The sequence below is a fragment of the Bactrocera latifrons genome, unplaced genomic scaffold (assembly GCF_001853355.1).
Source record: "Bactrocera latifrons isolate USDA-ARS-PBARC rearing strain unplaced genomic scaffold, ASM185335v1 scaffold_72, whole genome shotgun sequence".
NCBI classification, from domain to species: Eukaryota; Metazoa; Arthropoda; class Insecta; order Diptera; family Tephritidae; genus Bactrocera; species Bactrocera latifrons.
In genome coordinates this window covers 810936-833392 of record NW_017537401.1, presented here as the reverse complement: position 1 = coordinate 833392, position 22457 = coordinate 810936, and the positions used below count along the sequence as shown (strand labels likewise).

Sequence of the window (22457 nt, the reverse complement as noted above, 5' to 3'; positions counted from 1 at the left end):
TAGGACATGAATTATTCAAATGCAGCGTTGGGAGACGGCCAATAACTTTGCTAAGGCATGCAAATAACTGTAGATGTGGGTAATTAAAAATATGCAAGGCATATTGAAAAGAAATAGATTGTGTGTTCATTGTGGCTGCAGTTTAAATATTAATTTAAGAACCCAAGTTCAGTTACTGTCTCAGAATAATCAGTGTGACAACTTGAGTCGATTTAACTAAATCCGTCTGTGTGTCTATACTTTCTATAGTTTCGAGATATAAATTCCAAATTTTGCTCACATCCTTTCCTACTCAAGAAGCTGCTCATTTGTCGAAATCGTCTATATCGGACTACTAAAGCATTTAGCTACCATATAGACTGAACGATTGAACTCAGTGCTTGCATGGAAAACTTTTTTATTTGATCAAATATAATAACGAAATTTCGCAAGGACAATTAGCTAGGACTATAGTGCAATCTGCGAAGAAATTGTTCATGTTAATCAACTATAACGTATAGCTGCCATACAAACTGAACGATCAAGATCATGTCGTTGTATGAAAAACTTTTTTATTTACCAAAATATCTTCACGAAATTCAACATGGATAATTTTCCAAGGCACTTATGTAATCTCCGAATATTTTGTTCGGATCGAAAGTCTCTACCATATAGCTGCCATACAAACTGAGCACTCAAAATCCAGCTTTTATAAGGAAAACTTTTATATTTGAAGAACTTTACTCCCGAAATTCGGCAAAAATAATCACTTAAGGCAATAATGTAATCTCCGAAAAAATTTTTCAGATCGAATATCTATAGCATATAGCTGCCATACAATATTAATCGTTCAGAATCTTATCCATATCTTTGTATGGAAAACTTTTTTATTTGTCAAGATATCTTTACGAAATGCGAAACAAATTATTTTCTGAACCAAAGGTGTAATATCCGAAGAAATGTTTAAGATCGAACCACTATGGCATATATCCACCACACAAACAAAACGATCGAAATCAAGTTCTTGCATGCAAAACTTTTTTACACAAAATTCTAGATGGAGTATTGCCAAAAGCAAAGTTGCAATCTCCGAAAAAATTATTCACATTAGTTCATTATTCATAAAGCGGCCATACAAACTGACCAAATAAAATCAAGTAAAAACCTTTTTATACCCATCCATACTGTAAGAAATGCATCTGTGAAGGGTATTATAGCTTCTATACATTCATATTTACCGTTCTTTCTTATTTTTAAAAAACTTGATTCAAAAATAATTTATCTTTGTTCAAAATAATACTTACACTTAAATGCTTAGTGGCGATTTTTTTTTAAATTTTCAAGCCAACAAAAAATATAGGCCTCAAAAACTGTCGGAATTCACTTTTAAAAACTTTTATTTTACCATTATCCTCAAACTCTAAAATTTTTAAATATTTGTTCCACTCATTTATAACTTACAACCGTTTGTTGCCAAATGCTTGGTAGCGAAAAGTCCAGTTTCTGCCATACGTCAGCGAACAGCTACACAATGCGCAGAAAAAATGTGTCCGCAGTCCAAAAGCATAATTGGCACCCGGAATTTAACACAGTTGTATATATACATACACAATTACACATATGCCTACACAATTACACGTATACATATACAATAAGACACCCATACAAATGTTCTAGCATAACATTAGGCGCACAGCGTGTTGAAATAATTAATTCATTCTTGCAAAACAAATCCGCTAGGTTTAGCCTTCACACTACCAACCAAACAAGCGCGCACATACACACACACACACGCCAAGTGGAATAGTCAATAGAGTCAGAACGGCTGTCTGCTGCCAAGCGCAGAGCACAAGCCAAGACGGCGAGCGCCGTCCGTGTAGTTGTAGCCCTGTGTGTGTGTGTGGCGGGAACAAATAAATTAAGCCTATTTAACGCTTTGAGCCATTTAAGCAACGCCACTTGTAATTGCACAGCCTGGCGGCTGACAACTGACCGCATTAGCTGAAAACGAACACATGTCTACATACAAACATATATTCATATATATCTATTTATATATACATAGATATAAGTATAAATGCAGAGTAAAAGTATAAATGAACTTGTGTGTTTCCTTGCCACAACGTTGTAAGTGTTGCCAACTTGACCTAACCTTCTTGGTATCGCGTACCGCATATATTTCCATTACTGTATCTCATTACAACTAAATAAATATGCTCACACACAAACACATCTACACATAAGTATACATATATTGCTATTTGTTACACTTCATTATATAAATAACGCTATTTGCTAACTGTTCCTTTGCTCTGCGCTTTGTCTGATTGCAGGAATTTATATTCTCATTTTTATTATCGTCACGTTTATTTTTACGACCCCATGAACTGCTTGGCAAATTATTATCCTCGGTACCTGATAGCGGGTCGTTAGAATCATTAGTCGCATTACTAGCCGAGTGGACGCAAAAGTTCCCCTACGATTATCGCGACGAACGTATGATGGGCCATGTTAAACATATCGTTGCCAGGTAAGTACTACAAATTACTTAAGCTCTCTATGCCAGCGCATGAGTGTACATGAATATATTAACTCACAATTGATTTTTATTTTAATTACTGTTGAATTATTTTTTTTTTTCTTGTATCATGGAGAACTTAGATAAGAAAAGAAGTGGTACTGTTTCATACATAAAAACGTTGAGTTAATCAGCAAACATTTAAACAGAGAAAGAAAACAGAGGTGTTACTCTCTTACAAGTAGTTTTTAAAGAATTTTTGGAAAATTTAGTTTAATTTTTATAAACCTTATCAAAGTGTCGAGCTCTCGTAAGTTGTTTGTGAATATATTTTATAGCACCAATTTCCCCCTTTTTTTGATTCAAAATAAGTTCGTAATCTCTAGCTTAATTTCAGCCAAATTCAAATTTTTTTGTCTTTAATAGAAAATTATTTCTAACAGGTCAATTGAAAAGTACCCGGCCTGCCATAGTAAACACACAATTTTTTGGCAAAATACCAATTTTTTCTTCAGCATGTACCTTCAAGAGCAATATACTGATTATAGTGACCCACCAACTTTTCGATACCATTTTTAAACTCCTGCAACATATTGCTGCAGAGTATAATAGTTTTATTCCCCTAACGGTTTATGTATCACATAAAACTAACCAGCTCGATATGGGGTTATATATAAATATATAAGCTGTAACTTGAATAAAATTTGAGTATCTTGATAAAACCTGGAACGCATGTTTCTTAGCTGAAAAAAATTACGAGTCCTCAGTCGATGAAAATTTCTTCCCAGCCGGCATTCTTTTGCGATCTGAAAACAGAAATAGTCGCTAGGGTTGAGATTGAAGAGCACAGTGGATGCGATAGCAATTCGAAGCAAAATTCCTGGATTTCAGACTTCAAGCCTTCAAACGGTCCAGTCTACGTATATAGTCACTGTTGACGAGCCATTCTTTTTTAAGGGAGTCAATAGAACTTATTCCATGCGCTTCCCACAATTGCGACGCTGTATCCTTCCCAATCGACTGTTGTGTTTTCAAAGCTATCATCGTCCCGATAGACATCGATTGGACTTCGGAATGAAATGATGAAGTCATGTTTCATTCATTAGGATTAAACATCTTCAAATACTCCAAATCATCAACACGTCGTTGTTTTTCTTCACAAGTGCTCACGCGTGGCATCCACCTTATACAGAGCTTTGTCATATCTAAATATTATATTATATAATTTCGTTTGTTTAGGATGCCTGCTGTCTCAAACAACTTCACTCTTTTGATGTTGTTGTCGATGACAAACTTGACTGTTCATATTTAAAAAATCATAAAATATACTATTTCATAACGAAAATTAAATAGAAATACTAACATTTCATTATTCAAAAACCTAACATCAAATTAACAAATATAACTTTTCGTTTAAAGCACTGTCATTAAAACAAAAACACTTCCAATTTTTGATGCCACCTGTGCAATGGTCTCTACTAACTTCTCCAAGCCATTGCAATTTTCCTATGAAATTAAGTTATTCTACTAATTAATCTGTAGTACTAGCATTTGTCCTTTGACTTCAGTGATTTCTGAAACGTTCCTTATTAGTTATTCCTAATTGAACTTACAATCAATAGTATTGATATATTATATTATTGCATCATATATATATATATATACCAATATTTGTGCTTTTGTTTGCTTTGCAGATGTTCCAATACAAATCTAGAAGGTGTAGTTTCCGAAATACTGAGTGCCTTGTTGAAACAATTGACTGACTTGGAAAGACATGAAGAAGATCTACGCGCTTGTCAAAGTACAACTGAAAAGGTGAGTAAGAAATTTACATTTACCAAATATATATTAAAAGTATACTTGTAGATTGTCAATTGATATACGAAACCCACATCTAGGAATACTTAATAAATTTAACCCTTGGTTTTACATTGGTACTTCTTGTAAAATACCGAAGTGTTTGCAAGCATTTACCCTTAAGCGACTCTATGTATAATATGAAAATCGTTAGAAAGAGGAAAATTAAAATATTTAACCCTTAGTTTAATATTGGTAACAGCTTTCCAAGCAATTACTAAGAGAGCAGATTTAAAGTGTTTTATTCTTAATTTCATATTAAACCACATCTCAAGTAACTCATAAAGAGCAATAGAGAAAATCAAATCTGAAAATCATTAACCCACGAGTGTTGTATTGCTGTTCATATTGCCAAAGTTAAAATAAAAATTAGTTCTGAAATTGAGTGTCAAAGTGTATTTAGTGCTGCCATCCGCTGCTGGCTCTCTTACGAATATTCATTGCTCGTTTTAATTAAAATCCCAACTTAGTCTTATTGCTTGCTATTCTTTTTCCAACAGGGCTCTATATATATACATATATTTATATATATATATATTATATTTACTCTAAACAAGTAAATTCCCATTTTAATTGAACATGTTTTGACGTATTAGTAAGGAATTTTACCTGATTAGTACGAATTGCCTCTTTGCGCAAATAAATACAAACATACTCACCAATAGTTGCTTAAATAGTTCTCAGCCAAATCAATTTTCATGCCAATTAAGCTTTCCACTGACAATATAAATGTGTTTAGCTACAAACTTGCTAAAGACATGCCTTAACTTGGTTCAGCTCTTTCCAATTAAACGCAAATTACAGTTGAACCTAAATAACTCGAACTCTGGAATTATCAATAGAAATCAAATTTCATAAAAATTTCCTTACCTAATTTAAGTCTTTCTAACTCGCAACTTTTTTGTTAATTATGGTGATTTGTGTTAGAGAAGTGCAACTGTATACAAGTATGAAAACACGAAATAAAATAATATTGAGTGCATTTTTAGTACAATATTTACCCAAGCAAATTCTTACATATATTTTTATAAATTTTTCTTTCAGCCTGAACACAACAAATTAGACTGCCCGACCGCTTCACAATACGCACAAATTCTCTGTCGGCTGGAGAAAAAGTTGGCAAAGCAAATTGGCCCCGAAGAGTTTCTGCAATGCAGCAGTAATGTGCTGCTCGACAAACAGGTGAAATATGAAAACAATGAATTATTATTATTTGCATTTGCAACTTGTAATATTGAGTCGAACAAAAGTGATACATGAAGATTTGGTACAAGCAATCATGCCGTGGCCGAATGCCTGCCTAACCCGTTTCATAACACAGACGTTTATATGCACTAACCTTTCTATACTAAACCTGCAGTATTTCTAATTTGTTGGTGTATTTGTAAGATTTTTCGAAAGCGCTTGAGCAACTGTATCTTCCTGTGAGCACAATATTTTATTTTAACTGACTATGATTTATGTTTATATACAAAGATATATCCACATATATACAGAAATGTATGCATAACAATGCCTATGGCAGTTCTGCAGTCAAATTTCAAATAACACACGACTTCCTGACTACAATCGCACTAGCCAGAACAGATCACATTTTTTTGAAAAAGAAACATTAAAGGCTGAAAAAAATCCCCACAACATTTTCCCCAAAAGTATAGATTTAATCAAATAGTTTGGCGCACCTTTTGTACTAGCATGACAAAAGTCATTGACCAAAATATTGCAACTCATACAATATCTACGCGCTTCTCCAAGAAAAAATTAAAAATCAGCCAGTTAAACTAGGTTAAAAGGTCGATTTTAACAATAATCTCACTTAAGTCGTTCATATCCGGTCATTAGAATACCTAAAACTGCTGTAAAGCCGATCAAAAATACGCTCATAAAACGACGGAGCACTTTGTGCTTATCATAAAATTGTTGAGGCTGCTAATATTAGATTCGGCTATGTTTGCTGGTTCGCCGTTGGTACGGCTACGGAAATTTTTCAGCCTCAAACTTGTCAATGCTGGATAATGGAGAAGAGAGTGCCTATATGCATCTACCCCATTTTCTTACATAAAACTTTGCCAGTCCGTGACCGACTAGACACTGCTTAACAGAATGAATGGTTATTGGACAATGTCCAGAAAGATCTGCTACGATTGTGGCAAGATGAACTCTGTCAAAGACAAGTAAATCTTCTAGGTTCTACACTGCGCAAATACGCGGATGCTAGTCGTCAATCAAAACCTGGTAAACATAAACGAGGTCAATTTTTTTTTTTTTGGTTTCGCAGAGCAAAACACCATCAACCAGTACTGTAGAATTCTTGACAGCCCTCTACACCTCCGCAGAAAGCTCTGCACGAGGCACGTGGCTTTCTTTCGCTCGTGAGTTTTCAGAAGACACGAACTTTTAATAGTAGTCTTACACACAAAGCTGAATATCTCGACGAGCACATCAATCGCACAGATAGAGTCGATTTCTAGCCGACCGTAGTTGCCCATTTATTTTCTGTGGAAAAAAAGCTAGCAGCCCAGTTGAACTCTTTTACATACTAGTTACGGACTAGCTAGCTTATTTGACTTGAGTCTACGTACAATTGACGAATATATGTACATACTAGCATATGAGATACTTCTTTAATTGTCCAAAGCTCAAGGGCCATGCAACTGCATTCAATAAATTTTTCAATTTCAACTATCAAAGTGCTTCGATTTATGCAGAAACCACATTCTGCATGGAAATTTCACTTGATGCATTGATTGAATTTACTTACGGAAATGACTCATAGGCCAGCACATGAACATAAAAAGTGAGAAAGAGAATTTTTCAGAACGGTGTGCCAGAGAGGTCAAAATGTTGTTAGTGAAATAAATTTTAGCTAGTTGTGAATGGAAACAAATTGAGTGCCAAAAAAGCAATGTCAATCGCTAAGTGAACTTTTGAAAATTTTTGAGAATGAGCAGTTGACTCATACTATATATTTGACAAATAGCGAAGCGAATAATTCAATACATTGCTATACAAACTAGACGATCTCGCTTGGTTTCGTGATTGTATGAAAAACTTTTCAATTTGACGAGATATCTACACGAAATTTAACATGGATCATTTTCGAAGCCAATTATGCTATATCCCAAGAAATTTTTCAGTTCACTATACCATATAGCTGTCATATAAACTAAAGGATCGGAATCAACTTCTTGTATGAAAAACTTTTCAATTTGATGAGATATCTTCACGCAATTTTGTATAAGTTATAATATAAAGCAGTAGTACCATATCCCAGCAAATTGCTGAAATCGGTTCACTATATAGCATATAGCTACCATAGTACTGGCTGATCAAAACTTTTTAATTTGTCAAAGTATCTTCATGAAAATTTGGACAGATTATAAGCCAAGACATTACTAAGATGTCCGAAAATTATGCATTGTAGCTTCAGTGCAACCAAAGTTAAAATTTTTCTCATTTTCATCACAAAGAATTAAAATTTGTATTATTTTTTGAATAACCCAATAATTTTGAGTACATTTGCAACAGGCCTACCGTTGCAAGTTCTCCCTTCGTATATGGATAACCCAATATTGTGTAAGCTTCTTTGCTGTATCTGGTTGCAAGCTGCTTACCATGTATGTGTGCATGTAAATACCTCTCAATACACACATACATATGTATGTCTGGGCACACACACCTTTGACGCAAACGCAATTAATAACTCTTTTAGATCTTTCATCCAACAAATTCGTCTGTGTATACATATGTGTGTATGTGTGTTCGTGACCTGGTGCAAACCAAATTTAATTAAAAGCGGCAGAGCAAATTTAAGACTGCTTACGTAATTCGCATGTAATCAGAAATGTATTTGGGCCTGACTGCTGCTGTCGAGCTTTGAGTTTGCTGTCGCTCGTATTTACCTTGGTTTGCACTTATATATATGTAAGTGTACTCCTGTGTTTATTTGACTGTGTGTATGTGTGTGTGTGTGCATTGCTTGTGCTTACTTATTTACAATTTATATTTTTGTATTCACTTGTAATCTGATTAAAGTGACGGCCTGCTTTCGCAATGCAAAAGATCTGTCCCAATGCACTTTTTAATTAAAAGAATTACAAATTTATTACCGTTCGTTGCCACTTCATTTAAATTCACCCATGCACACGCACACACACACATACACAGCGTGGAGCGACACGCAAACAAAGGTAAAAGGTGAGACCGCCAATTCGCAATGAAAGGCAGCTTTTGCTGTTTGCCGTGCCGTCCAAAGCCGTGCCTGTGGCTGCCTGCGTGTGTGTAAATCCGTGTGTGGAGTTCAAGTGCGATTCAACAGCGACATTGGCTTCGTTGGTCAGCTCTTCAGCCGAGTCAGAGAGCGTGTAAAATAAACTTATTAGCAATTCTTCTTCGCATTGTGTTCACCGGCATTATCTCGTATGTACCGCTGCTTGCACTTACTCGCCTCACTATTATACATATAAATGCATATACATATATATATGTATGTGTGTTCATAAATTTTCATGCCTCGTTTTCATCTTTTTCTTCTTCTTCTTATCTCTTCGTTATTGCGCAGAAAAAGTGGGACCAACCGAGCACGTCCGGCGGCCCACCCGGCGTCCAGGATCCGAAGAAAACGTGCAATTTGGAAACCTACCTGGATTGGTCGGCACGTCTGCGCCTCTTCGTATGCAATGAAATATTACAGGTAAGTCAGACAAAACGTTACAAATGGTTGGAAGCAGTAGAGCGATTACTAGTGTTGCTAACATGTTTATGATTTTACGTTGAAATCGTTATAACGGGTTTATTGGTTAATTTTATATTATATTAAGCAGAGCTAGCTATAAAAAGCTATAAAACTCTTCACATATGCAAATGAATTCTCAAAAGAACTTTGTTCGGTCAGTTTGTGTGGCAGCTATGTATATGCTATAGTCTTCCGATCCGAATAGTTTTTTCGGAGATTATTGCGCTATATGACCAACAACACTGTGCCAAATTTAATGAATATCTTAGCAAATGAAAAAGTTTTCCATACAAGGACTTGATTTTAATCAAGTAGTTTGTATGACAGATATGTGCTATAGTCGTTCGTTCTCAACAATTTCTTCTGAGATTGTAGCGCCTTCTTGGACAATAATACAAACAAAATTTCATGAAAATACCTCTACAAATAGAAAAGCTTTTCATACAAGAACCTTATTTTGGCAGTCCAGTTGGTATGGCAGCTATACGCTATAGTAGTCCAATTTGAATATAATTTTTGGAGATCACAGCCTTGCTTTGAAAGATAACTCAAGCTAAATTTTGTGAAGATACCTCTTCAAGTAAAAAAGTTTTCTATACAAGAACTTGATTCCGATCGTTCAGCTTGTATATCAGCTATATGTTACAGTGAACCAATGTAAATAATTTCTCTCAAGATAATATAAGCTTAAGATTACTATAGACAATAACTAAAATAAATTTCGTGCAAATATTTTGGCAAATAAAAAATTTTACCTTTCAAGGACTTTATTTTGACCGATCATTTTCAATGACAGCGATGTCTTATAGTAGCACGATATCAGCAATACCGACAAATAGGTAGCTCCTTGTAAAGAAACAGTCATATGCTAAATATGAAATCGATATCTCAAAAAGTGAACGGCTGGGGGTCTAATTATGGACCAAAATCGAAGAAAAATTTACCTAGTTTTTTTGAACCATAGAATTAAAATTAAATTGGTTTTTGCTAATACACCCATAAAGACCAAAACACTTTGAGCATTTGTACCCTGTAGCCAGAACAGCGGAGGAAAAATACAAAAGCCTTCGGGATCAACAGACACAGGACAGCGATTCCTTCCACAGCCGCATGTGTGGTCGCACATTTACATAAGTGAATGTGTGGTCAGTAAGGACACATACTTGTATTGTAGCATGCGTATAGGAGCAGGTCTGATTGTGCACGTGAGTGCAAACAGAATCAATTGGGAATACAGGTAAATTAACTGTTTCTACAATTTCCGTGCTGTTGTAGCTGATGAATGGGCTTAACATGGCGGAAGCGTAGAATTTACGACGACACCAATGTGTTGATGGCAAAACAGACAATGTTGGATTGAAAATATTTACACATACAAATATCAACCACGTTTGAGAGCTGCAGCGACCAACGTTTGACTTCTATGGACGAGCGGGAATTTCAACGTATATGGAAGCTAAGCTATGGATTATTTTACTATTTTCTTCTGAAAGGCAGCTAAAGCAACCATTATATGCTTTCATTGTTGATAAGTCTAAGAAGCTTCTTCCTAAACATAGCAGAAATAAATATATGCGAAAGTAAGGCACCAACTGTCTTAACATAAACCTTAAATATAAGCAAAGACATAGTCTAAAGCTTAAACCTGCCTCCAACAGCTCCGCGAGTAGTCTCAGTTGTGCACAAAATTGTTACCTCACCCATTTTCCAACATCCCTCTCACAGCACAACCACCTTTATTTGCAAATTTATATATTTTGAAACACATTAACCGGCAACTGCTGATTTGAAGCTATCAGCAATGCCTTTCCGCCAATCTACTTGCCATTCCTTGCACTCGCTTCATTTTCGGCGATATGTAATTTTCATTTTCATGAAATTTAAATCACATCAACGCCACTTTACAATCGCAATTCACTGCTGCAATTCAAGTCATAAATTCGGTCAGTTGGCTGCTTGCAACATGCCACAAGCGCCACAAACTAGGCAATGCATATGCCTGTCATGCAACACATGCTCTTTCTCATTGTACACTCGGCTCTGATTACCGCACTTCAGCAGCTTCTTGCCTCAGTCCACGCCACTGCCGTTGATGCTTCTTACAACATATGTATTAAACACACACGCTTCCATTACTTTAGCGTATAACCCTATTTGTCTGCCCTATACCACATTAAACATTTCATATTCTGCTACTGGCCTTGTTGTAATGGAAAATTTAATTAAATCTGAGTACTACATGCGCTCTTACAGACGAACACAAATGCGCGCTTCTCACTGTAGTCACATACATACACACACATATACACAAACAATTGTGGTGATAAGCACTGGAAAAGCAGTTGGTAGTCTGCAGTAAATGATCCATGCTCCGTAGCCGGTAGATCCAACCTGCTTGCATCCTTTTTGCGCTGTGCTTACACATCGCTCTAGCAAAAATACTCCGTCTCTTCGCATAAATATTTTTTATGCACGCACACACAAATAAACATGTGGTGCGAAACTTAGCTACTTAATATCCTTTAAGCTAAAATGAGGCAGCAAGTTGAAAGTATGCTTGTGTTTGTGTTTCCTGGTGTATAAAATATGTCACTTGTCCGCTTAGATACAAAATAATTCAATAAGGAAGCCAGTGCTTGCAGCACTTTTTATTGGTTTTTCTCGTAATTAAAGAAAGTAGAACTAAAGTGAGCCAGCACACAGAAAGAAAATCAGGCATTAGCGCCTGATGAAATGCAAATTAGACCTCTGCAAGAAATTCACTAAATATGCAGAGATCTATAATAAAGAAATCTAAATAGATCTTGAGCAGTTTACAGTGTATATATATATATATTTAGTAGGTCGATTACAACACTTTGTTCAGAGATTTTAGGTTGGTTTTAGACAACAATCCGTGACATTCTTTTTTGAAGTTATATGGAATGTGGATGCAGTTCCCCACGGTTCGGTACTATCAAATGACGGTATGGGTGGTTTGCGCCTGAAACCTCGATTAGAGCTCTCATCCCCACTATTTTCCACCGTTCCTGCGACATCTGTCTCAGCAGATTACTACGATCTTTGAATGCCACGATCTGTTATCGTTTTGGCTGTAGCCAGTAGCCGCTGCCTTGGGCGGTGTCGACTTGTTGTCCCCGCGCTTGATGTTCAACTTCTGCGCAGGTTCATGTTTTTCTCTTTAGTAAGAATATGTTTGTTTCTCTCTCTGTCGAACGATACCTTTCTCAAGCGATGTGCTGCCGTTTTTAACCAGCTTTCTAGCCCAAGCCAACCTTTTCACCTCTTCCACCTTTAGGTTCGACTTGCCCTTGAGTAGGCTACATATCCCGGCCACCATCTTGTAACGCGCTTTAGCCTTGAGTCTTGACTTCTACATGCGTTTACTCTTGATGTCTGAGTTGGAAAACCCTTCACCTGTCCAGAATAACGCAAACTGTTTTTCATTTTCCGTTATCTTCCACCGACGTCTGGGCTGATATCTCAGCCCACTTCACCTCTTAATTGGTCTCCATATGAGCTTTGACTACGGGAATCTCCACCCCTATCGTTTTATACTCACTTCCAAAGGCTGTTGTATTCCCCTAACCATCTCTTTATGAGGTTGTATAGACTATGTCGTAGCTCATCCAGCCCAAGCCAATATAAGATCACTTAATTACAAGCTCTGAATGTTGATCCATAAGGGGAATGTTTACAGAGTGTCTTGAACCATAATCCTTGACAAAGTTTGTGAAGATATTTTATAAAACAAAAAAAAAATCAAGAAACATTTACATGAACTTGATTTTGATCGGTCAGTTTTTAGGCAACTATATATTATATTATGATGATCTGATGTAATCAATTCCGACAACATAAACATAAAGAAATTTTTTTTTTTTGTTTTGAAGTTTATTTCTTTCAAATGTTGGCCAAGGCTATGTCGCGGATGGGACCAATTTTCGATGACTGTTCGAGCACTTCGATTAGTAGCTAGCGAATGACACGTTTGATATTTTACTCCAAAGCCGCAATCGAAGCACAATTGTCTGCATAAACTTTAGATTTTACATATCCCCACAGGTCTAGCAGTGTGATATCACACGGTATTGGTGGCCAATCGATCGGGCCAAACCGTGAAATTATCTGCTTCCCGAATTTTTCTTTCAATAAATACATTGGCTGATGTGATGTATGCGAAGCAGCGCCATCTTGTCGAAACCGTAAAAGTATATCGCCGAAATTACGAGCTTCCATCGGCCCACAAACTACGTCAAACCGTTATTTTTTCTAAAGAAAATTACAGCTTTTGAATCTCCTCTGGTTGCTCTTCTATTCAAGTATCTCTACTTGAATCATCCTATATATACTTTATAAAGTCTTCCGTGCTTCCTACTTAGTGTTGTGAATTTTGCGGCAAACTCAGCATTAGACCGAACTGTGCTTTTTTTAATATATAATATATAAAATTTATTATTCAGTCGAAAGATATATTTTTATAATGAGAGACCAAAGTAGTCACTATCCGCCCACCTGAACCAATACTGCCTTCAACACAATTCTCAAGCTTATACAAATATTTGCTTCACTTCGGTTTGCTAAATTTGCCCAAATGAACAGCAGGCAAATATTGACGACTATATATATATATATGAGTCCCATATAACAGTATATATTCACGAAGCTAAATATATTTGCACTGCCCTTCTAAGACGCGTACACAAACAAGTAAGCCAAATTCGGTTGGAATGCGCTGTAAAACAAATTGAGAAATCGATACAGCCAAATTTACAAATCATTCGAAATGCCTCAAGCTGATAGTCGAACTTGAATATTGCATAACAATTCGCTAGCCATTTGCTGTGAGTGTGGACACTTAAGTGTAAAGCTATCTGCTAGCAGCACTTGTGCATAGGCATACATATGTATGACAATCTCACAGTCACGTAACGGCCTAGTCAAGCGATGATATACAAAATGGATATTTATGTGCATATGTTCTTACATTCGGACCTAAATCAATTCTGCTGGCATCGCTCGGTAATGAGAGCATTGGCAGTTTTGAAGGCACTGCAGTAATTAAGCTATTTACACCCTAGTGCCACCAATGATATATTTGTACATATCTGCTTGAGCTCGAGTTGGTGTGGCACAAGCGCAGGCAATTTATTCGTCACCCGAACTAATAACCACAATCCCAATTAGTGAAAGTAATACCAACTAGTAAGGGCAATAAAGGTTCACCGGCCATACACCAAATATATCAAAATACGAACTTAGTGAATTCTCAAGCAGAGCACTAACGTGGTGACCCCATGCAAGCTTCAGGGCAAACACTTGCAAAATAATTGCTGAAATTCAAATTAAACTAGAATTTATATAATTTGTGAAAAGGCAATAGAAATAATTGGATATTGAATTACATATGAGAGTTAGTTGCTTATTTTTATATATTTAAGATTGACTTCTTATAATTAGGATCACAAGAAATAAACCTTAACTAGGTTTTGTGTAATTTCTGCACAAATATATTTATATCGTTTTTCTTTTTGAGGTATCGAAAACAATAAATCTGTGGAGTTGGTCCTCTCTCCTCAAAATTATTAGTTTCACGATGATCTCTAATTACTCAAGTCTAGGTCTGTATGATTACAAGGATTAAGGATTATCACGGATTATCAGCTGTTGGAATATACTATCAGAAATACAGAAGCCTTTCACCGGACGAATATTATTCCTCTTCTTTATTGGCGTAGAAACGCTCTCCTCCGACGTGGTTTTCTTCTTGTAATTGGAAGGTTTTTTACGTGGTGGTTCGCCTTCAAACGTATGCTTGGATAGGAAGCTTTCAAGGAATCCGAATATTGGAGAGAGAGCAAAACAGGCATTAATTGCCTTGTACTTCTGTAGAGAAGCCATTTCCAAAAGATGAAGTCACTCAAACTAAAGTGGTCTCCTGGCTCTACGACATTATAGTCAACTCATCTATGGAGTCTTTATGTGGAAGAGGGCTCTAAAAAAGACCATACTAGCAAAGAAACTAGAGACCATATGTGGTGCACAAAGGTCCATTCCAACCATGGTACTCAACGCCATTGCACGTAGACATCGTCAGAAGGTGTATGAGAAAAGGAATCTCAGCTGAACACTCTGAAATCCGCAAACACTTTGACTTCATACCGGATCATGGAGTCGCCAAAACGAATTCAAACGGCTCTTTCTCTACCTATATACTGTCGGGAGAGTTGTGGGTGGGAAAAAGCCATTGGGATTTAGGGATGGTTCAAAGGTTTGGGAAAATGTTGGTGGAGGGGTTTTCTGTCAAATGCTCTAAATCAACTCCAACTTCAGACTTCTTGACAATTGTCTTTCAGGTCGAGATTGCAGCCATTAAAGAAGCAGTAGATTTACTGCGCCAGCGTACAACTTCCTTCAAAGAAATGAACATCCAGATAGCAGAGCGGAGATACTAGCCTTGAACTCACTAAAAGTGCGTTCGGGCCTGGTCAAGGAGTACATAACTTTGCTATCAACAGGTTCGAGTGTCTTTGTGATAAGATTGGTATGGGAAACTAGGCCACAGCGGTATCGCAGGAAACTGTAAAACTGATAAGCTAGCAAGAAAAGGCATCCAAAAACCGCTATCGGTAGAATGGGAACAGGTCGGTACTCCCATACTCTCCTGTTGTCTACTACTAGATAGCTGGCGATTGGCGTCCACGCAGTAGGACTGGGAATCGTGACAGATGTCATCTGCCGAAGCTGTATGGAAGAAGATGAGGTAGAAACAACACAATACTTCCTTCTTGACTAACCCGCGCTTGAAAACTAGATGTAGTAGTCCACGTGTGATCTTTGATCTGCCATCTAACCTAACCTAATATAGGCAAAGTGGATCTTGAAATAGACGCTTAAATCTCATTATTAATTTTCAAAGTGCTGAATGGAATGGGTCTTGAAAGATTTTCGTCAAATTATTTTTAGTTCTGACATTCAGTGCTTCAATAAAATATATATACTTACTACTAAAACTACTAAAATTTTATTAGAACAACTAACCAAACAACTTTTTTAACTCTCTTTCTCTACTTTCTCACAGTGTATCGGCATACGTGATCGCAGTAAAACGGTGGAACTCTGGAGTGGTGTCGCGCAGTACTGCCTGCTTGTGGGCAATTATAATAGTGCCACAGCAATACTCGAGTCACTGGAGTCGCCGCCCATAGCGAGACTGAAAATAACGGTAAGTAAATAACCATTGAGAATACTACTAAAACCAGTGCGCAACTAACGGCGCAACGGTTCAAAGCTAACTAATTGCCACCATGCTGCAACAACACAGCCAAGCGCACGTGCCACCAACACAAATTACAACGACAAATATGTATTTAAAATTCCGACGAAACAAATTTACTCGCGCAAATTTTATGCAAAAGCGACGTGACAACTATACCGTTATAGATAGCTGCGCAAAAGGTCAACGCTATAGGCAGCTAGCCAATATATAACCGTATATATAGCCGACATGATAAATGCGCGCACTTAAACGAATGAGACCGGCAGTGCATTTAGTGTGCGTAATGGAAATTAGCGCTAATTCAAATGCATAATTTGCCATGCTGGCAACACTTACGCCAAATTTATGTGCGCGACAGCACACCCAGTGAAAAATCGCATATTTTGCGTGAACGAGTTCATAAATGTTTATTAATGCCTCAGTAGCTTATGCCAACACGGCAAGCGGCAGAGGAGAGCGCGCGCGCTGTTGCTGTGTATGCGTCAGTGCGTTGGCCGCACAACATTTTCGGCGTATCTATTTAAATTAGAACGAATTTCATTACCGCATAGCCGCGCGCTTAGTTGGCTGCGCTTGTTACCTAACGGAAAAGCATTATTTCGGAATTTGAGTAGTGTGCCACTGCCCTGCATTTTGCCCCCGATGGCTTGGTTATGCGTACGTGCGTAATTAAATTTCACAAAGTACACAGCAGTTAAATTATTTTATAACAACCTCGAACTGCGCGCCGTGCTGCCACAAGGTGAGCGCGCGGCCTTCGCTGGTAAAGCTGCGACAGCGCTCACCGACGCGCTAACCTATTATTCATGGCAAATAAATATATCAAGCAAGGCAGGTAGTAAAACAAAAACAAAGTGAAAAGTAGGGTACCTCAAAAACACACCCACACATACACATGCAAACAGAAACAAATATTTATTTACATTTTGGCCCACTCAATATATGTATTTACCGCGCGCAACTCGCGCTGCGTGAAAGCCAACGCGTCGCATAAGCCCAAAGCACTTAAGTTGTTGTAACCTGAGATTTGCTGCAAAGGCACGCACTGCCGCCGTCATAAAATACCGCTTTACGCCACACATAGGCGCAGTGACCGCGTCAGACATTAATAAATACCGTTTGTGCAGCGTTGCCGGCAATTTCCTTGCTGGCGCCCTTAGCGTCAACAGTGCGTATACGCAACGCATATCGCCACTCACGCGAAAAGTTAAATGTGTGTGTGCGTTGCCTACTTAACGGGCGGATTATATTTTAATAGAAAGTACGTGTGAAATTGTTGAAATAATAATTTGCCATGCATTAAGTACGCTTCCACGTAGCGGCGCTGGCTTTTCAACGCCATCTTGTTTACTTATATAAAAGTGCCACACACACGCGCACTAGCTTGTGGCTATGTGTTTGTATTAACCAAGCGGCTTTCGCTTAACATGTCAACAGCCATACACAAACTGTTTCTCGGGGGATTTCACACGCAAATTGGTACAAGCTTCGCAGGTCGCTTTTAGTCATGGTCCATTGTAGATAATCATTGCTACAATGGGCGCCAGCTCTTTGTTATTTCCTTTTGCCATTCCATTTTAAGCTGCGGAAAATGCAGACACATTAAGGATTAGGCTTTTATTATGGAAATGTGTGACAAAACCATTTGCATTGCGTCTCACTGTAGGCATTGCCTTAATGGCTAATTGTTGTCGTGTTGGAGAAAGAGTCTGTGAAAATTGTTATGAGCTGAATGCTCTACCGAGTTTATAGATATTAAGTATAATCCGAGGAAAATTATGTTTTGACAAGATGAAACTATAATTATATTTTTAAATTTTCAACTGTTTTGGCGGCAGGTGCGCATAACCTATCATAAGATATGCTTCTACAGCATTTTGTTATCTGCTAGTCTTTAAATTCCTGTTCTCATTATCGAATGAATTGGCGATATATTCAAATCAACATTACCAGCGTATTTCAGTCTTTCTTTATAAAGGTGCAGCGGTAAGTCTCCGTTTGTTGAATCCTTAAGCATAACCTCAAAGTAGAGTAGAGATTTTTTTTGGAGATCTTAAGATATCAGATATCTTAGAAGAGGTATGTAGGTACAATGGATGTCTGACAATTCGCCTAGGCCTTTAGAATGCGCATTGTGCAGCAACCCCGACTAAAATCCCCTCACTCTATTATGTCTTTTCTGAACCACCCTGTGCGGCTGATGAAGTCCTCAATAACAAACAAAGTGCGTTGCCCGAAATATCATCAAGAAACCTTTGACCGCTGGTTGCAGTTCTTCTCCTATACAAAGTTTTCATTAACATATAAAATATTTTATACTCGCCCCTTATTCTCCCTCCTAACAGCTCCTACAGTAGGTTTTGCATGCTGTTCGCATTAGACAATGACCTGTTAGCACTCCTCCTACTAGAGTTCTTATGTCATTCCTTTTGATCTTTAATGAAGGCATGTGCAGCACATATTCCAACCATACCACCTTTACCTGTTTGATAAATGCGTTAGAGACCGACACCTTCAAGACTCAGTTATATTTACGACATTTTTATATTTAAATATCTACAAGCAGCGAGAGCCATATACATATAATTTAGTTTGTCTACGACCCCGAAGAACACGCACTTTGCTCAATGCTTTCTGCATCACTCGAGAATTACATGGATCTGCTTCGACTTCACTCATGTCATTTGCCGATGTTTGATAATAATCAGTAATTTTTTGCTAGCAGTTTTTTTTATATCACTCTGTTAGTAACAGCAGGATCTGCATTCTGAATGTCCTAGTCCACACTAGATGCTGCTACGGTGTTCTCGAAAGCCTTAATGAATCTCCACCACTCAATTGACAAATTTGGATTATAGACTACAATTAAGCCACTTTATCTGGACTGTTTGTGATAGTGTGCCCGAGATCTAGACTCCTCACCTTGGCCTCGATGAGATATCTTTATTGTCGATCGCTGCCAGTTTGGCTTCGAGATCTACTCTTAAAGCCATGGCCTTATAAAGCTGGACCGATCTCTCGCTAGCAATGCTATCATTTTGATCTGCCCGCTACCTCAGATAGGCAGCTCGGCACATTCCCGCATACCATTCTTTCGCGTGGTCATCGACCTTAAGTATAGGTTATACCCTGGAAGACTTACTACTAGCAGCAAAGGTTTTAATTTGTTTTAGTCTTCGTGAAGCCTTAACTTCAACTGCTGTGCTGGTGCCAATCCTTGCACCTAAACTAAACTTCGCTTTTATCCTTGTGCTCGCTATTTTCGAGCTCGTTACACTGCCCTCTTCTCGGTAGAATTGGTTCTCTTCGGCAGTTTTACAGAAGAGCCAGACTTCTTCAATTCTTTTTTCTTTATTTGATTCGTATATTTTCAACCCACGAGTGTGGGGAAAGTAGGTAAGATTGCACATAGCTCCCACTGCGCCATTAAGGCTATCTTATTACGGAAACCAATAGGTATCCATTAACTCTCGTCGATTTATAAGCTGTTTAAGGCTTCTTAGCCACGTTGATCCTCACCATGGGTTGCATGACACATTGATCCAGTCCTTATTGTACCCCCATCCCTAGTAGAACTGCCAATTTGAAGGCTGTCAGACCCTAGCTACAGAAATACTTCTCAACTACAACAAGGCGCACTGTTACCAAGCCATATTTTGCAATGTTTGCCAAACCACCATTACCTACCGAACTATACCCGATGGTTCTATATAATAATAAATTTTTCTGCAAATAGTAGTCGCGCCCCTGATTTTGATATGCGCCTTTCAGTGAAGAGGTGTATAGTTGGTAGACGCTAACTAGTTCACTTGTAGTCCATGGAGAGACACCTTACTTGTATTAAAATGACAATGTCCGCTGTATATGCCACTCAAAAAATCTCTTCAGTTTTTACTAAACAAAGTTAGAATATCCTACAATTTTCATCGCAAATATTTAATTTCAATTGAATGAAAATTAAATTTGCTTAATTAAAATAGTATCAGTTTTATTAACTGAGCTGCTGAAGTCAAATTTATTAAACTGGCTTCGCAACAATTAATTAAAACAATTATGTTAAAATGAGTTCAGCGAAGAATTTGCACCTGAGTTTAAAATATTATTGATACTGCACATTTTGCATACGAAGAACAATTCATTTCCAAGTTAATAACATTTCCGCTTCAATTTAAACACATACAAATTGTAGAATTTAAATATCCACTAGACACACACACGCATAAGCCAAGAGAATGCACTTAAAGGGTTTACAACAACAAACACAACATTTATTTGGAAAGCAGTAAGCATGTAGAATTGTGTGTGTTGCCCAGAGCGCTGCCATCGACTTTGCCACAACTTACATCAAGAGCATACTCGCCGAGCACACACTTCCCACTGAGTATACATTTGTAGCCACTGTACCCTATAGCAACATACACACCAGCTTTGTGTATGTATCATTTACAACAACATACTTGCTATCCAAACTGTTAGCTACTGGCAAAATATTGGCGAGGGCTGCATCGTGAAAGAATTAAGTAAACGTATTAAACAGCAAGAAAACTTAAAAGCCGGAGCGCCAGTGGCTGTCACCTTGCCACCATAGTCGAACACGCAGTCTATTAGTGTGCCAGTCTGACAGCTAGACAGTCATCCTGACATAACAGCATACATTTTTACACGCTTCAACTAACCAACGAAACATATCTGCAGCATGCAACACAATGTTGTAGTGTAAAATGGGTGTTCACTAAGTACATTTGGATTTTTTTTTTTTTTAACTTTCATGTGTAAATTTTTCATTTCATATAATTATTGCGCAATATTGAAGTATCAGTTGATTTGTAGGAATCTTTTAAATATTTAATTGTATATAAGTTTGATTTTAACGAGCCGATTGAGTAGATTAAACAGGTTTTGGAAACCTCAATTACATACATATATACTACGCTTGACGCGAATTTTAACAGACTCTGCGACCTCACTACATATGTATACCTACACCAGCGTATCATACCGTGGCGACCCCAGATGAACACAGCGTAGTCTTGCCAATGCAGACAAGTGCCTAAAAGATGCTTTATTGCTTCCCTGATGTCCTGCTCTACACATTTTCTGCAGTCTTCTCGATCTGTCAGGCCCATTCTGCGGCCCTTACTGGCCACCAGGCAGTGACCAGTTAGTATTCCCATCATACTCCTACAATCTCTTTTATCAAGTGCCAATAGGAATTTTGCATACTATTTCATTACCTTCGATGCCTTTCGTCACCTGGCTCGGAGTATAAATGAAGTTGCATTCCTCTGGTAACACTTTCCACTGCTGCCCTGCATCCCAAAACACTTCTGGCCCATAAGCGAGCCATCAGTATAGATGTTTAGAGAGTTGCACGTGGCTGACATACCTTTACGCCAGCCATCCATTTACTATTGAATCTCTTTCCCAGTTGAAAAGTGGGGTCATGTAGTCAGAAAGTTTTGCTTGAAGGTCCTACGTGTAAACTCTCCTGCAACCAATTTTGCTGTGCAGTTTTCAGTGAAGAGGTCTGTAGGTGGTAGGTTTAATGCCAGTTCAGGAACCGCCGTTGGAGTTGTTCTAAAAGCTGCCTTTTCGCGCAGCGCAGTGAGCCACTGAACCCTTTTCATTGGCTCTGGAGGCCTGTCCTCCATGCCACCAGGTAGTGCCGAGCATCTACCTGCATACTTATAAAGCATTGCTAGCTTTCCTCACTCTTTCTTCTACAATGTGCTTCCACAGCAGTTTGCTCACCAAGATTACCCCAAGGTACTTAAGGAAGTCCTTGAGAGAGAGCTGTAAAGGCTTTGCCTTCAAAGTTACATGGTGAAAAAAGAACTGAAGCAAAATTTCAGATCAATATCTCAAAAACTGAGGAGCTATTTCGTAACATGTCATTTACTTAAAAAGTCCAAGGCCTACATTATAAAACACATTTTTTTAACATAAATCGTTTTTTTTTTTTATCAACATAGTTCCCTTCAAGGGTAATACACGGATTATAGTGATCCTCCAACTTTCCGATACCAATTTTGGGAACGATTTTTTAATTGCTTCAAAATACGCCTCAGTTTTAGGCGATCATTTCTTCT

At 37.8% G+C, this 22457-nt stretch overlaps 1 protein-coding gene across 1 annotated transcript in view; it reads left to right on the top strand.

The window, feature by feature from the left end:
• LOC108976057 overlaps positions 1-22457 on the top strand; it is a 170579-nt gene that overhangs the window by 34340 nt on the left and 113782 nt on the right. Inside the window, exons 4-8 of the mRNA XM_018944968.1 lie at positions 2313-2509; positions 4192-4312; positions 5399-5536; positions 8916-9047; positions 16171-16314. Of these exons, the coding sequence (XP_018800513.1) occupies positions 2313-2509; positions 4192-4312; positions 5399-5536; positions 8916-9047; positions 16171-16314 (732 nt within the window). The remainder of the gene's footprint in view (positions 1-2312; positions 2510-4191; positions 4313-5398; positions 5537-8915; positions 9048-16170; positions 16315-22457) is intronic.